Below are 15,822 nucleotides of genomic sequence, written 5' to 3'. Positions count from 1 at the left end.
CTGGCTCTGGGTAGGGCACATGGCAGAGTGAACATCCAGGTGTGAAGTGAGGCATACTTGGATAAAGGTGATGGGAGGCTCTGTAATGTGGAAGGTAGCTAGGCTACAGTCCCCAGTCATTCAAACACGAATCTAGGTGTTGCCATGAAGGTGTTTGGTAGATGTGATTAAAGTCCATAATCAGTTTGCTTGAAGTGAGGGTGATTATCCTAGATGAGCTCAGTGGGCCTGACTTAATCAGTGAAAGGCCTTGCGAGCAGAACCGAGGTTTCCCAAATGAAGAACTTATGTCTCTGGGCAGCTCTGTCGGCTTCTGCCAGAAAGTTCCATCCTGTCCTAGGATTTCACACTTGTCCAGCCAGACCCCACAATCACCAGTTCCTCATGCTGAATCTCTTAATATAGATCTCCTGCTGGCTCTGCTGCTCTGCGTGAATGCTGACTGACACAGGTGGCAACAGGGATGGGGAGGAAGGGGGGATCTAGCAGGCACTCTGGAAGAAGACAGCGGACATCATCAATTCCTACTGCACTGGTATGTGCTGGCAACCTGCCCCCAGGCCAACAGCAAGCAGGTGCCTCCCTAACATGCCAGCCCCCTGTCATCCCTCACTACACCCCCAAATGCCTCTTTGGGCTTTTTCTCCTCACTGTTCCCACACATCTGTCAGAGCTGGCTCACATATACATCAACCCCTGCCCAGAGCGTCCTGGATATGCTGACCCCATGCACTCCTCCCTTTGCAGTGGCCTCTGGCTGCCAGCTCCACCCCAGCTCAATCATTCTCTTACTAGTGACACCAGCATACCTCCCACCCAAATCACTGAACTTGTCACGTTAACTTGACAGAAGGGGAAACTGAGGCCCAGAGAGATGAAGTGACATGAAGTGACATAGCAGAGAAGGTGAGGGTGGCCTGCACTCAATCACACAGCCGGCAAGTGGTGGGGCCGGACTCAGTGTCAAATGTTGGCTCCTGCCATTGGCTATCTCTGTCTTTATCTTCTTGGCACAATCCTTGAGGGCAAGATACACGGCTAACAAGTCTTCTAACCCTCTCCTCTAGTGCTCAGCATCGTGCTCGTTCCCGGCTTAGCTTTCCAACAGCACTGCACTAGGTCTGGCCTTGAGCCCACAGCCACTTTGGCTCTTCTGTGCCTGCCACACAGGGGGTGGGTCCCACGTCCCAGGAGACCCAGGCGTGCGGGCGGGCTCTGCAGTGCCAGGTGCCCAGGTGTTCCCTAAGAGTTAACTGCCTCCCTGCACCAGGGCCTCTCTCAGTGCCCCACAGGCTTTCTCAGGAGGCGGCCAGCCCTACAGAACCCCTCCCACCCAGCAACCACTCGGACTTTGGGGGGCCTTTGTGCTTTAATAAAGACAGTATTACTGAGTCACAAAGCTTCCCTCCTTTCCAACCTTCCTCACTGCCAGGGTTCCCACTAAAGGTGAAATGCTGTCATTCAAGGCCAAAGAAAGGGCTGAATCAAGATGCTAAACTCTTTTGACCTAATGTGACAATCTACGGCTCTCCCCGAACCACAGTTGTGTGAGAAGCGCGCCCAACTCAGCACAAAGGCCCCTGGGCGGCTGTGATTTTGGGTGTCCTCGGGTTCTGGGGACCTCTCCGCAGCCGCCTGGGCTCTCTGCATGCATCTCATGAACGCTCTAGTTTCCTCTCTGAATGCAGACATTAGCCAGCCCGGGAGAGCCCCGCCACCAACGCCGTTCCCTGCTTACTTCAGGCTGCAACAAAGACCACTTGAGGGCTGAGAGACAGCACTGCCCAGTTCCTTTCCTGAGCCTGTTCTCTTCCCTTTCACACATCTTTCCCTTTTATTTCCCCTGCCCCCTTCACTCCTGCTTTATGCCTCATTGAATCCATTAGCCACTTTATAGGGTGCTCCTGAAGAATAAATTTTCCTGCTGGCAGTTCCAACCAGCCTTGGTGGCAGTTGGGGGAGGGAGGAAAAGGCACACTCTGAAGGGAGGAGCCTCCATGGCCCCTCCAAGGCTTCATCTACATCTGGCAGCTGTAGGGCAGGCAGACTGAGTAGGCAGCCTCCCTTGCCAAGGGGCCCCACCTTGACCCTCCCTCACCCCAATGGGCTCTGATGCCTCATGATCTTAAGGCAAGCAGTTTAAGCCCTGCAAACCTTTGTTTTCTCATCTGCGAAATGGGATAATAATCATACTCTTCTCATAGGGTTGTTGTGAAGACTCAACGGATTAATGGAGTAAGGACTTTAGAACAGGACCTGGGTCAAACTAAGTGCCACTCATCATGCAGACAACATGGCTATTTAAGAGTCCTGTTGCACCTTCAATTCCTCTACTTGTTGGTGACTGAAGGAAGGGAAAGAAAAAAAAGCAATTCAAAGCTATTTGCAGCTGTTTCTGTGTGCATGTGTGCGTGTGTGTTTTCTTTTTCCTGCCTTGGTGTCCTAGAGCTCTGAAAGGGATAAAAACAGAGCCATAAAGCAGTGAAAAGGCAGGATTCTTCTTAAAATCCCAGCTAATCCTGCAGCTTCCTTTAAAGTGGCAATAGGAGGAGGCGGGGAAGGGACCAGAATTGTTTTTTCAGCACCCTCCCCTCCCAACCATTGCTCCTGGAGACCAGGAAACTAGGGGGAAAAATCCATAAATCAACCACCAAGAGGAGAACAGAGGAAGAACCAGGCAGGGAGAGAGCAAAGCATAGGAGCCAGCTGGGGAGGGAGTGGGGGCAGCCTGAAAGGGCACTTTGACTATCCGGTGGGCAAGGATGGCTGCCTTCAGAGGGCACAGCATCCAGGGCAGAGGCTGGATGAGCCATCCCTCTTCAAAAGTCAAAGGACAGCAGCAGATCCTGCAGAACAATGATGCCACACCAAAAACTGTCTCTGATCTGGCCACTTCTCTCCATTCCACTGCCACCTCCTCCTCAGTCACCCCCTAACAGGGCTCCCACAGCCTCTCCATCCCTCACCCATCCATTCACAACAAGCCACCAGAGCCAGCTTTTAAGGCTGAAAATCAGGTCACACTACCCCTGCTTAAAAACTTTCAGTGGCTCTCCACTACACTTAGAATAAAACCCATGGCACGTGCCGTCTGACCCCTGCTGATTTTCCTGCCTACTACTACATGCCCCCATCAGGTCCACCTGGGCCCCAACATGCTTCACCTCTCAAATTTACCAGTTCCTTCCCACCTGAGAACTTCATATGTGCTACTCACCTGGCCAATCCCTTCCCATCACAGATGAAGACTCCTTCTCAAGGCAGCCTTCTCTGACCGCTCTAAGGAGTCCCCCTGTCCTCATCCTTCTATCTCACAGACTCCCTTCTCCTGTCCACAGCATGTCTGCAGCTTGTCTGTTCCCCATCTCCTCCACCAGGCCATAGCTCCACAGTCTGCTTCACTCATCAGTGAAAAGAGCCTCAGCCTGGTGCCTAGCACATAGTAGGCACACAATAAACACTTACTGGATAAGTGAAAGAATGAATGAGTGAATAAGCAACATCCATAGCAAATAAGCTTTTGGGTATAAAAACTGGGGGCTGAAAAGGCTAGAGTGAACTTTCAAAGATCCTTCAGAAAAGCTCTCCATTGCAAACCACCACTGTAGCTTTTTCAGTGTTTGAAACAGTCCAAGCTTTTGGTGGGGCGGGGGGAGATAGCAGTTTATATGTTAGTTTCTTGTTAAATGGCAAATAGTCTACAGGAATTAGTAATAGATTAATGAAGGATAAGACAGTGCATATTTTAGGTTTTGTGTGTCACACATCTCTGTCCCAACTACTCAAGTCTGCTGCTATAGTAGCAAAAAAAGCAGTCATAGACAACATGTAAAGGGATGGATGTGGCTCTGTTCCAATAAAACTTTATTTATAAAAGCAGACCATAGGCTGGATTTGGCCCTTCGGGCCATAGTTTGCTTATCCATGGATTAGACGAAGGCCTAGCAAAGTTACAAGAGAATGACACAGTAATGATCAGTTTTTCAGTCTTCAACAAATATGCATAGCAGATTCTAGGGATTTCACAAAATCATAAGATTGCTTTACATGCTGTTATATGCTAAAACAGAATAAAGAGAAGGACACCTTAAATTTACTTGTAATTACTGTTAGGATACAAAGCATTTCATTTGTATCTCTCTGCATGTCAGGAATATATTTGTACAAATGGGGAATTCTAAGAGCAATGTTCACTCTGGAGGTACTGGGCTCAGTATTTGTTAAACACGTGGCTGCATGAGTGGATAGTTGGGCAACAAAAATGGAGAGGACAATCCATTTCTTTTTTAAACACATTTTATTGATTTTTTACAGAGAGGAAGGGAGAGGGATAGAGAGTTAGAAACATCAATGAGAGAGAAACATCGATCAGCCACCTCCTGCACACCCCCTACTGGGGATGTGCCCGCAACCAAGGTACATGCCCTTGACTGGAATCGAACCTGGGACCCTTCAGTCCGCAGGCCAACACTCTATCCACTGAGCCAAACCGGTTAGGGTGACAATCCATTTTTTTAATAGGATGATTAAAGTAGACTTGCTTGGTCAATAACTGGATGAAATATAAAGGAAGAAATGATTGGTTTCAGGCTTATGAGCTCAGGGAGAGAAGTTGGGGGCAGAGATGGGCAAGATGAATTTGATGAATAAAAAAAACAAGGACAGAGAGAGAGAGTCTTTTCAACAAATGGTTATCCACATACAAAAAAAATTAATCTAAACACAGACCCTACATCCTTCATAAAATTAACTCAAAATACATCATAGACTTAAATGTAAAAACACTAATGTTTACAAGAATCTTTATTCATGATTGTCAAAACTTGGAAGTACCCAAGATGTCCATCAGGGTAAATCCTATCCTATATAATAAAAGGCTAATATGCAAATCAACTGAACAGTGGAACAAAAGGTCACTATGATGTACACTGACCCCCAGGGATTAGATGCTCAATGCAGGAGCTGCCCCCTTAAGATCAGTGTGTTCCCACAGGGGGAGCGCTGCCCAGCCAGAAGCTGGTCTCATGGCTGGCAAGCTTAGTGGCGGTGGCGAGAGCCTCTCCTGCCTCCGTGGCAGTGCTAAGCCATCAGTCAGACATCCCCTGAGGGCTCCCGGAGTGCGAAAGGGCGCAGGCTGGGCTGAGGGATCCCCCTCCCCCGAGTGCATGAATTTCATGCACCGGGCTTCTAGTGGATAAATAAACTATGGTATGCCCAGACAATGGAATAGTATTCAGTGATAAAAAGAAATAAGCTATCAAGCCATGAAAATACATGGAGGAACCTTAAATGCATATTACTAAGTAAAGGAAACTAATCTGAAAAGGTTACATACCATATAATTCCAACTACATGATGTTCTAGAAAAGGCAAAACTACAGGGACAGTAAAAAGATGAGTAGTTACAAGGGGATGGGGAAGGGAGAGAAGAATAGGCAGAACACAGCAGGTTTTTAGGGCAGTGAAACTATTCTGCATGGGACTATAATGACAGATACATGTCCTTGTACCTTTGTCCAAACCCACAGAATATACCACACTAAGAGTGAATGCTAATGTAAACCATGGACTCTCGGTGCTTATGATGTGTCAGTATGGGTCTATCAGTTCTAACGAATGTACCACTCTGGTGAGAGATGTTGATAACAAGGGAGGCTAAGCATGTGTGGAGCCAGGGGCCATATGGAAAGTCTCTGTACCTTCTGTTCAGTTTTGTTGTAACCCTAAATATGCCCTAAAATGTCTTTAAAAACAAACAACCCAAGGATACAGGAAAATTACAAAGATATCTTCATGTTTTCTCTCATCACTTGATTTCAATTATTTGTTTTCCAATTAAGAATGAAACTGTTTGTCATCCAGAAGATGACAAGTTATAAACCGCCTGAAAGTTTCCTCCTAAAGAAAGCAAGTATTTCAGAACCCTCAACTGTCCTCTCCAGTGTATCCCAGCACTTGCAGGGAAACTCAGACACATTGGAATTCATTCTACAAAGGTTTATTAAGCAGCAGCCATGGGGCACCTCACATACTGAAGCTGGCCCCTTGTTAGCATCTTGCCATCCCGAAGCAGCTTTTTCTGAGAGTAGCAGTTGCTCGCTCTGACTCGGGGGATCCTGAATGTCAACCTCTGTGACATCAGAAGATTGTAAAGTACTTGAGGAGAGCACAGGAGAGGATGGAGCTAAAGGACACCTGCAGAGGGTGTCCCTGGAGGAGGTGCTAATGCCAGTGCCAGTGCAACCTCTGGGCCAATGCACTGCCTGCTGGGCCCTGGAGAGCACTACCAGGCCTTCACCTGTGGCCTTGTCACAGCCTCACCAGTGATCTACTTATTTGTGACCTGAACCCAAATCCCCACTTAGACAACCAACTACTCAAAGGCTGAGCCTAAAACCTATGCCCCCAGGAGCCGGGGTCATGCTCATTGAATTCAATTAAAGTTATTACCCTGGAGAAAGAGGGAGTTTGGAACTATTTCTCAAATTTAAAATTTCAGAAATTTTTGCCGAGGTCTGAATATAGGAAGTGGGCTGGAACTTAGTGGGGAGATAGGGTTCTCCTTCCTTGAACAGTTTCATGAAAGCAGCTCTGGCCAGGAAGCAGGGTGACCTCTGCCCACTCGGGAAGACTCAGATGACCCTATGTTTATTTTTAGATGTTTTTGTACAGAACCCCAAAAACCTTTGGATGTTGGGCTCACGTCCAAGGTGAGGTGAAAACAATCAGTAACGAAAACATCAAACCCTTTCTTGAAGAGCCCATGTTCCAACCCAGGGACCCCTAATCTCTCAAAACTGACAGATTTGACCCATAGAACCTTGTCATTTATAAATAGCTGGAGAACTGGGCCACCAGGCTCTCCTCTCTGACCTAACACTTGACACTCAGACAAGTCCCTTCCCCTCTCCGAGCCTGTTTCCTCATCCATCAAATAGGGTAGGTATGGAACACACAGACTCAGAGGAATCTCACAGCAAACCCCAGCTCATCCTGGGTGCTCACACTGGTCCTGGGCATGGAGCATGGGAAGAGCCCTTGAAACACAGCCTTTAGGAAAATGCTTACTTAGCTCATCTAACGTCAGCATTTCCCTTAAAGGCATATTTAGATTCAGCTGCAACAAACAACCATGGAGTACCTACTATGTATTAAGCTATTTCATTAATTGTCTATTCAGAACCAGCCCATAAGAAAATGTCTTTGTCCCCATGTCACAGATGACAGGCCTGAAGGTACACTCATCCACAGCATAGAGGCTATGTGATCACCAAGGTCTGGGGTTAATCCTGGCCCTCTGCTTCCTTCCTAAGGGTCCTTGAGCAAGTTACTTAAACCCTCCAGGCTTTATTTTCTCATCTGTAAAATAAAGATAATGCTAGCCCCTGTCTTCTGGGCTTGTTTCCAGGTTTGAATACAATGGGCATGTGAAGTGCTCGATAACTAGGACCTATTACTACTTAGAAATATTATTACTACTGCTATCATTACCATTTCTACTAGAGATGAGAAAAAATAGACTCAGAGAGGGTGTGTGAAAGGACATCACTCAAAACACCACAACGTTCTAAATTTTAATTGAGTCCACAGACAGGCAAGGTGGGTCAGTGCTGAGATACAAACTTGCCATGTAACTCTGGCCAGGCTACTCAACCTCTCAGTCCTACGGTCTCCACCTGCCTATAAAACAGAGGCAATATCTCCCCGGTTCATGTGATTCACGTGCTAATGTAGATGAAAAGCCCCTGACAGAGTGTGGAGTGAGCAGAAGGCCGTGAAGGAATGTTCCCTCCCTTCCCATATGCCGCTTCTGAAATCCCCAAGAATGCGGCCTGCCAGTCCTTACTTGAAACTCTTCCTGTATCAGAATTCTCAGACAAAAAAAAAATTAAAAAAAATCTCTAACACACAGGCTCAATGGCCCAGCCAAAGGCATGTGGCCCCCACGGTGGAACTGAGCTTTCTCCTAAGATCTAAGTGGATCCAAATTTTGCCACGGCCCTGTCCTGGAAAGTTCAAGTCCACATGTGCACATGGACAACACAGTCATATGCATATACAAAACCTTGTCCAAGTCCTCCCTGCAACCAGGCACAATGCCCCCAAGCCCAGCCCCGCTGGCCTCAGCATCAACTCCCGAGGATGTGTAATCATAGGAGAAGCAGTAATAATACCAGCCATTACATCTCCTCCCTTCTCCTATGGTTCACAGTGCACTTTCCCTGTTAGCTGAGTAGGCAGAGGCTGTGTTTTATTCATCTTTAAATAACCACTGAATAATGCTAGGTACAGAGTAGATATTCAGAAACTATTTCTTGAATAAATAAATTTTATTTTTGTAACAAGATTTTTTAAAAACCCACCATTACTCAGCCCTTACTATTAGTTACACACCCTGCTAAGCACTGGACGTGCATTCTTGCATTTCCTCCTAATAACCACCCCATAAGGCAAGCTCAGTTATCAATCCCTGTTTTGCAGAAGAGGATACTGAGGATCAGGAAGTTAAGTGATGTGCCTAAGGTCACAGCTAGTGAGCAACAGACCTGAGTTGTGAATCATGATTCCAGACCCTGGCTCTGAACCCCTCCAGTCATTCGCCTCCTCTTTAGCCAGAAGAGGCAGCAAGGAGGGGGACAGGAGTGATGTGTACGTAGTCTGAAGAAGTAGATCAAGAAAGCAATGCTTTTTATATTTGAAAAACGAGAAAAATCCTGTTCTCCTCAGGCTTCAGCTTCCTGGCTTACAGCACAGGGCTTGTTGATATCTCTTCTGTGCTCTCCTAACTTCCCTCTTGTAGGTCCACCCATCTCCAACCTTCTAGCACTTTCCTCTTGACCCCACCTACCACTGGGGGAATGAGGGGAACATCTTTTGTAAAAGGGCGCAGAGTTGACATGTACTTGTTTTCTCAGAGGTTTTGTTTCCAGCACCTGACCCCAGACAGTAGCTTATAATCAAATTTATGAGCAACTGCCTACCCAGAAGCAGGCAGGCAAGGAGTGATGTGGTTGGTCAGGGTGACCCAGGTATAAGAAAAACTTCATTTTCCTCTTTTCCACAAGAAAAAATGAGTGGCACAAAGGAGGAAAATAATGGCATTGATGCTCAGTCACAGGATCAGGGGCAACAGGGAATGGTAGGGACTGTAGCCAACCACGTATTAGGAGGTGGCTGCTGCTAGCTCAGCCACGTTCTGCCACGTAGGCATGCAAGTTCAGTACTGACAAATCTTTCAACATTCCATGGGATGCCAGAATCCTGTGGGGTTTTTTTCCCACATGAATTTTCCCAATTTTTAAATGTTAGAAATTATTTCTCTTTAAAAAACAAAAAGCAAAAGAACATCAGTGCCCTGGACTTCACTATGAGCTACACATTTATAACCTCTATTGATCCTTGCGGCACAGAGAGATATGCTCACCAGACGTCCCTGTGTTCCCCTACATTTCCCAGCCTCCCTGCCATTAGGTGAGGCTATGCCTCAGGTTATAGCCAGCAGCCATGACTGCAGGAGCCACACCCGGGCCAGTTAAGAGCCACTGTCTTCTCCCATTTCTCTTTACCGAGGAGCTGCAACCCTGGGGGCCATATGGTGTAAATGGCACAGCAAAGTAACGAGATGGAAGTGTCTGCCCTTCCCTCCCCAGACCCCAGGTAGGTGAGATCTTGGGTGTGTTGGTGGAGGCATCCGGTATTACCTGCACTAGCACACATCAGGAGCACATGTCTAAATTACAAAAAACTACCTGGTAGTAGTTTAGCACTTCCTGGTTTTCAAAGCACTTTAATGCCCCTTTCCATGTGCCCCTTTACTGACTCTCAACTCAGTAAGAAGATAGGATAAGGCTTTTTTATTTCACAGATGAGTCAAATGAGGTTCAGAAGGTAGAAGTGAATAGCCCTGAGCTGTGAGACAAATAAGTGGTGGACTGGGATTCTAGCTCTAGGCTCCTCCTGAGTGGACTCCCTGTCCAGTGCTCCTCCTACCTCCCAACTTAAGAGCTGGTCTTTGCAATGTGAACTCTCTGGCACTTTCTGGGTAACCTGTGAGCTGTCTGCGCTAGTTGCTTGAAGATGCGCCTCTTACCTTTCCTGTGGACTTGGTCCCCTTCCAGATACAGAAGTAGCAGATGGTCCAGGCTGCCAGGAGACACAAGGCCAGCTCCCAGCGGAGATTCCCAATGTGCTCAATCCCATCTGAGATGGCCAGAACCCGGCGCCTGCAGAAGAAAAGGCCATGGGTCACAGGGGCTGGAGAAGGCCCGCCCCAACCGAACCTTGAGCAAAGCTAGTGCCACAAAGGGGCAGGGATAGCCCGCTCATTCCTTCACCCACCATCCACCATTCACCCAGCATCCTCTGAGCCAAACCCAGGGCTGGGGGTGGGTCCTCAGAGAGGATCAAGACCCAGTCCCCTGCCTTCATGGAGTCACTCCATGGGGGGAAAGAGGGCCTAGTTAGCAGACGGTTCACAGTGCAACATGGTAAGGATATGATGGGAGAAGTGCAAGGTCTTTGGTTAGACCAAGACGCCCTAGCACACCTCAGGGTCCTGGGAGACCACAGGAGTGTCCATAAACACTCAGGTCGCTACCTCAGGGGAGATCACACACCTGGCCTGCTGAACTCACTTTAGCTAATGGCATCTGTGTCACTTCAGACAGAAGCTTTCAGAGCCAGGTGGTGTGGTTCACCATGTCCCCTTTCCTCTGCTGTTGATCATGACCGAAGCAAGTGTCAAGATGGAGCCTCTAGAAGCCCGAGCTCCTGAGTGATATCATGAACCCTCCTGCTACCCTGTGTCAGAAGTGTTGTGTGAGCAAGAAATGAACTCCATTGCTTTAAGCTACTGAGATCTTTGGGATGTTTGTTACTGCAGCATAAACCAACCTATCCTGACTGTTAGAGGGGGCCAGGAAAGCTTCCTGGAAGAAATGATATTTGAGGCCACTGTGAAAGATGGAATTTAAGGGTAAAGATTGTTTTAGGTTGAGGAAATAGCATGCACAAAGGCCAGAAGATGAACCTGAGATACTTGGGGAATGCTGAAGCACAGTGATCAGAGGGGAAAGCAGGAAAGGGTAAACAGAAGCATCATCAAGAACCTCGAGTAACATGCCAAGGGGTAGGGGTGTCCCAAAGGGCCCAGGCTACAGGAGAGAAAGGACCCCTGGGTGCACTGAGCCAATACCTCCAGCCACACAGGCCCTCAGAACCCATCAGTTCTTCAGAGCTGACACAGGTCTGGCTCCCAGAGCCCACGCCTGGGGTTTGTGTTTCCTTAAAGTCAAACTTGCCACGCTCCATATTGTGCTGAACCATGGCACCAACACAAACCCCCTCCAAACTCGCTCCACGAACCCCATCCTGGCTGCCAAACCACCCCCACCAGACCACGCCAGTAGCCTCAGTGCTCTGGGAATGTCCTTTGAGAAAGCAGCTCCCATCCCACCAAGCATGAAAGCCTCCCTCAGTGTCTGTCTCCCTGGGAATCCGCTCCGGGCCTGATTCTGCATTAATTACTCAATGACACCAATTAGCACTGGTCTGCAGGCTCCTTCCAGCCCCAACCCCCACAGGAGAAATCAGGCAGTCCCCCAAATAAAATCAGGCTGTGTGCAGCCATGGACTTAACTCAAAAGAAAGCCAGCTCTCAACCTATAGCCAGAAGTGGGAACATCCACATAAATACGCATTTATTGAGCAGCTACTTGTGCCTGGCATTATATGAATAATAAGGTACTGAGGATAAAATGGTACACATGGCATGGCTCTTGCCCTTGACTATGAAAAGTTAGACACAAAAGAAGTTCAAGTTATTTGAGGAAGAACGGCGACGGCCACATAGTTTTAGCAGACACTACTTTATTTGCATCTTATGTCTTAGTCTCTGGCTTTAATTCATTTTAAAACTACTAGCCTTAAAAAATAAAAAAATAAAAATAAAACAAACAAACAAACAAAAAACTACTAGCCTTATTAAACGAAACCCTACAGAGTATTATTTTAGGAGAGCAGCGGGCCCCAGAGCATGATCCTTGTGGGGTACTTGCCAAAAGACAAAAATTCCTGCACTCCATCACAGGTCCACTGAAGTCCGAGTATTTGTGGAATGGTCCCTGGGAAGCTGCATTTTGCCACGTTTCCCCAAGGATTCTGGCAAGGAAGGAATGACCTACCAACTCCACCTGAATAATTTTCAATCTTTATTTTTTTTTTAGAAAGGGGGGCTTTGGGGAGGCAGTCAGGGATCCTGTGGAAGCTTCTTTCTCTCCAGAAATGCCTTGATATAGCCCCCACTCCCAACATTCTTCAGGAACTTCAGGGGGCTCACTGACCCCCTTGTCTCCAGATTAAGAGCCTTGTAGACAACATATACCCACCATCTTACAAACTGCCCCCCAAAGTGCCCTGATAGCTCATCAGCTGGTGAATGAGAAGGGACAACCCAGAGCAGGACAGAAAGTGAGTCACTGCCCATGGAAAGGACCTGGGTGTGCTCCGTCCCACTCCACTCCAGCCTCTGAATTTCTCATAAAAAAAAGCACTTACACAAGGTCCTCAGCTAGCAGAGATGCATGCACACACATGCCTTCTTGTTGAGGTAGTTGTTTTCTGAACTGGGAAACTGAAAGCTGGAAATGACAGAGACGGAGGGAGCAAGAAGGAGCAGACCAGCCAGGAGTGGGCTGGCGCAGGTCCCCTCTCTTCCACATTTTGGATGCTGTGAACTTTGAGTCATGCAGCCTGCTTTGGCGTCTTCTCGCTTAATTGAACAATCTCATTCCCAGAATGGGAAGCAGATTACTAAAAGCTATGCGGGATGAATTGCTCTTTTGTTTCACCAGACACTATTTGAAAACATCCTCAAACTATTTTCTTTAGGAGTTACCAGCGCTGACTCTAACCAGCCATGGGCCTTGGGTTTCTAAAGAAAGCGGCTCGGGGGCCAGGTTCTCAGCCTGCAGGGCTGTGGGGTTGTTTTGAAACCCACAAGGGCAGCCTTTGAGAGCATGGGGGCTGGGCACTCAGCTCTGGGGACTTGGAGAAGGCACAGCTCTTCCTGGGAAAGAGCTTTCTTAATGACCCGCCCCCATGAAGCACTGGGACAGAAGAAAGGTCTGAATAAGGAAGAGTTTGCTGCCAACACCCTGGCAAAAAAAGGACCCAGGACCAGACCTCCCAATACTGGCCAGGGAGCGGGAAATGTTGAAGACTAGATGGGGCCCTTTGGAGGGATCCATTTACTCGAACAAGTAATATCGTGCACCTACTATGCGCCAGGCACACAGATTCTTCAAGAAGCACCTTTTTCAGGCCACAAGAGTAAAATATTTCTGGAGATTTTCACCCAGAGACTGAAATCTCAGTAAAATGCCCATGCTTCTCTAGCCATTGGCACATATAGAGATGGGCTCAAAGTCCACCTCTGCTCCTTCCCAGCTGTGTGACTTTGTGTAGCGGACATCACCTCTCTGAGTTTCAGCTTCATCTATAAAATGGGAGCGATGATATCTCCCCCTTCTCCAGGTTTTCAAGCTTGAACTCTTCGAACCCTCTCAACAATCCTTGAGGTAGGTACAATTATTTTCACCATTTCAAAGATGGAAAAACTGAGGTACAGAGAGATTAATAACTTGCTCAAATCATACCACAAGCAAGTGTAAGAGCTGTAAACTGAACCCAGGGATCCTGACTCCAGAGCCCACACTTTCAGCTACAATGTTACCCCGTAGATTCTCCTATAACAGTAAACCACCACCTTCCTCACTTCTTTATAAATTAGAGCTACCTTATTGCATGCCCCAAGGCTACATAATGTGTCTTTGTGTGTTTGGTAATAGTAGCATACAGTATATGTCCTTTACCCATTTATTAATCTATACAAGAAATACTTATTAAAGTGTCTTCTGTGTGCCAGCTATTATGCTATGCCCAGGGGTCCCTAAAGAACTAGTGGTCTAACAAGGAAGGCAGGTGAGTAAACAGAGCAGGGCGTGGAGGGTTATGACAGAGAAAAAACCGGGGACCCTCACTAGGGATCTGGCCAACATCAGGATGTAAAGGTGGAGATGGGTCCTGTCTGAAGAATAGTTAGCTAAGGCTGGTTTGCAATGGAGAGTTGGCAAAGAAGAAAGGGGACATTTGGGGGCAGAAAGGCCACCTAGAGCAAAAGGCTCGGTGAGGCCAGGGCAGGACATGGCATGCAGGGTCAGTGCAGCAGAAGCCAGGGTGAATGATGGGGGTGGAGGACACGGCTGGAGTGGCGAGCAAGTGTTGGACTATGAGCCTTCCTGAGGGGGATGGAAGCATGGAAGAATCAGGGGTGAGACCCCATCAGATTCATGTTTCTGAAAACTCTCTGGCTGCAGTGGGAAGAATGAATGGTAAGGGTGAAACAGAACAGGGTGTCTAGTGCAGAGAACTTGGTCTGAATTTGGACAATAAATAGGGAGGGTCTGGACTAAGGTAGGGGGATGGCCCTGGAGGGGAACTGGGGGGTTTGAGCAGCAGAGGTACAGGTGGAAGATAGCAGGGAAGGGGGAGGTCTAGGCTGACACCCAGGTTTGTCCCTCGGTGGATGGCAGGTCATTAGTTGAGCAGGAGTGATCTGTCCAGTGAGGTAGAGGAGAAGGTGAAGAATCAATCTTTTAGACAAGAGGATTTTGAGATGCTTGTGGGACACCCAGAGAGCTGAAATGCCCCAAGGCAGCTGGGTCTCTGGATGCAAAGCTCAGAAAAGAGATGCAGGGAGGAGATCAGGGTATCTATCCTGGGAGAGTCTGAGGCTGCCTGGGGAGTGCTGAGAAAGGGAAGGGAGGGAAAGGGTCTATAGCAGAGCCCTGGAACCCTGACATCTAGAGAGCAGAGAGTGGCAGGGAGGAACCCTTGAGGGAGGTAGAGAAGGGTCAGCAGAAAGGCAGGGAGCAACCAGAGAAGGTGGCACACCCTAACACAGAGGGAGGGGAAGGGCATTCCAGCAGGGGAAGCGGCCCATTCGCCAAGCACTGCAGAGCAGCCTGGTGAGAGGGAGAGTGGGACCAGGCCAGGTGGGTGAGGCAAGGAGAGCTGCTCACCTGGTGGGCTGGACCTCAGATGGCAAGATAAGGAGATGGGAGGTGAAAGAGCCTGGTGAAGTGGCTCTTTTGAGAAGTTAGGCTCTGATAGGTCAGAGATGTTGGTACCTCAAGGGGCCACAGTGCACAGAGCTGTCTTACTGACACCTGACTTGTTTTCAGGTTGGTGAGACTGAGATAGTTAATGGGAAAGAGCCAAGAGGGAGGGAGAAGTTTCAATTACAGGAGGGAGTTGGGGATAAGAGAGGAGAGAAGGGGGTAGACGTCTCAGAGAGGAGGCAGGGAAATAATCCACAGGTGAAGATGTCATTTCTACAGAAACTGTAGGGAAAGAGTTGGGGAAACAAAGAAATGAGTTTAAAAGCAAACTCTGTCTACATTAAGAGACCCTCAGAGGAAGGAACAAGGAGCGGGCAGTGGAGGGGACAGTGGCAGGTGCCACCTGAGAGCCCTCACCTCTCACAGCATTCAGCTCTCAATGTGAAAGCATTACTGTCCTCACTTTACAGGTGGGGAAACTGAAGCCCAGGTAGGTGAAGCAACTTGCCCAAATTGGGGCTTGAACCCAGTTTCTTCAGATGCCCACACACTAGCTGCCTCACAGAAGCTGGCCCCCGAGACGTCTTATTCCTTGGGTATCACCCTTACTTCCCTCTCTGTCTCTCCCACACACAGAAAAGCTGAGTGTGGAGGGAAGGCGACAGCCTCACACCTGGAGTTCCCTTCCAGACACACCAGCTTC

The 15,822-nt window shown here is 48.1% G+C and overlaps 1 protein-coding gene across 1 annotated transcript in view; it reads right to left on the bottom strand.

Moving 5' to 3' along the window:
• The window catches only part of SLC6A11 (solute carrier family 6 member 11), a 110,432-nt gene that overhangs the window by 72,004 nt on the left and 22,606 nt on the right, over positions 1 to 15,822 (bottom strand). Inside the window, exon 5 of the mRNA XM_080675185.1 lies at positions 10,091 to 10,223. Coding sequence (XP_080531311.1) covers positions 10,091 to 10,223 — 133 coding nt within the window. The remainder of the gene's footprint in view (positions 1 to 10,090; positions 10,224 to 15,822) is intronic.

Source organism: Plecotus auritus, assembly GCF_963455305.1.
Source record: "Plecotus auritus genome assembly, chromosome: 6".
Lineage (NCBI taxonomy): Eukaryota > Metazoa > Chordata > Mammalia > Chiroptera > Vespertilionidae > Plecotus > Plecotus auritus.
The sequence above is the reverse complement of the archived record's forward strand: the minus strand, read 5'-3'. Positions and strand labels throughout refer to the sequence as shown.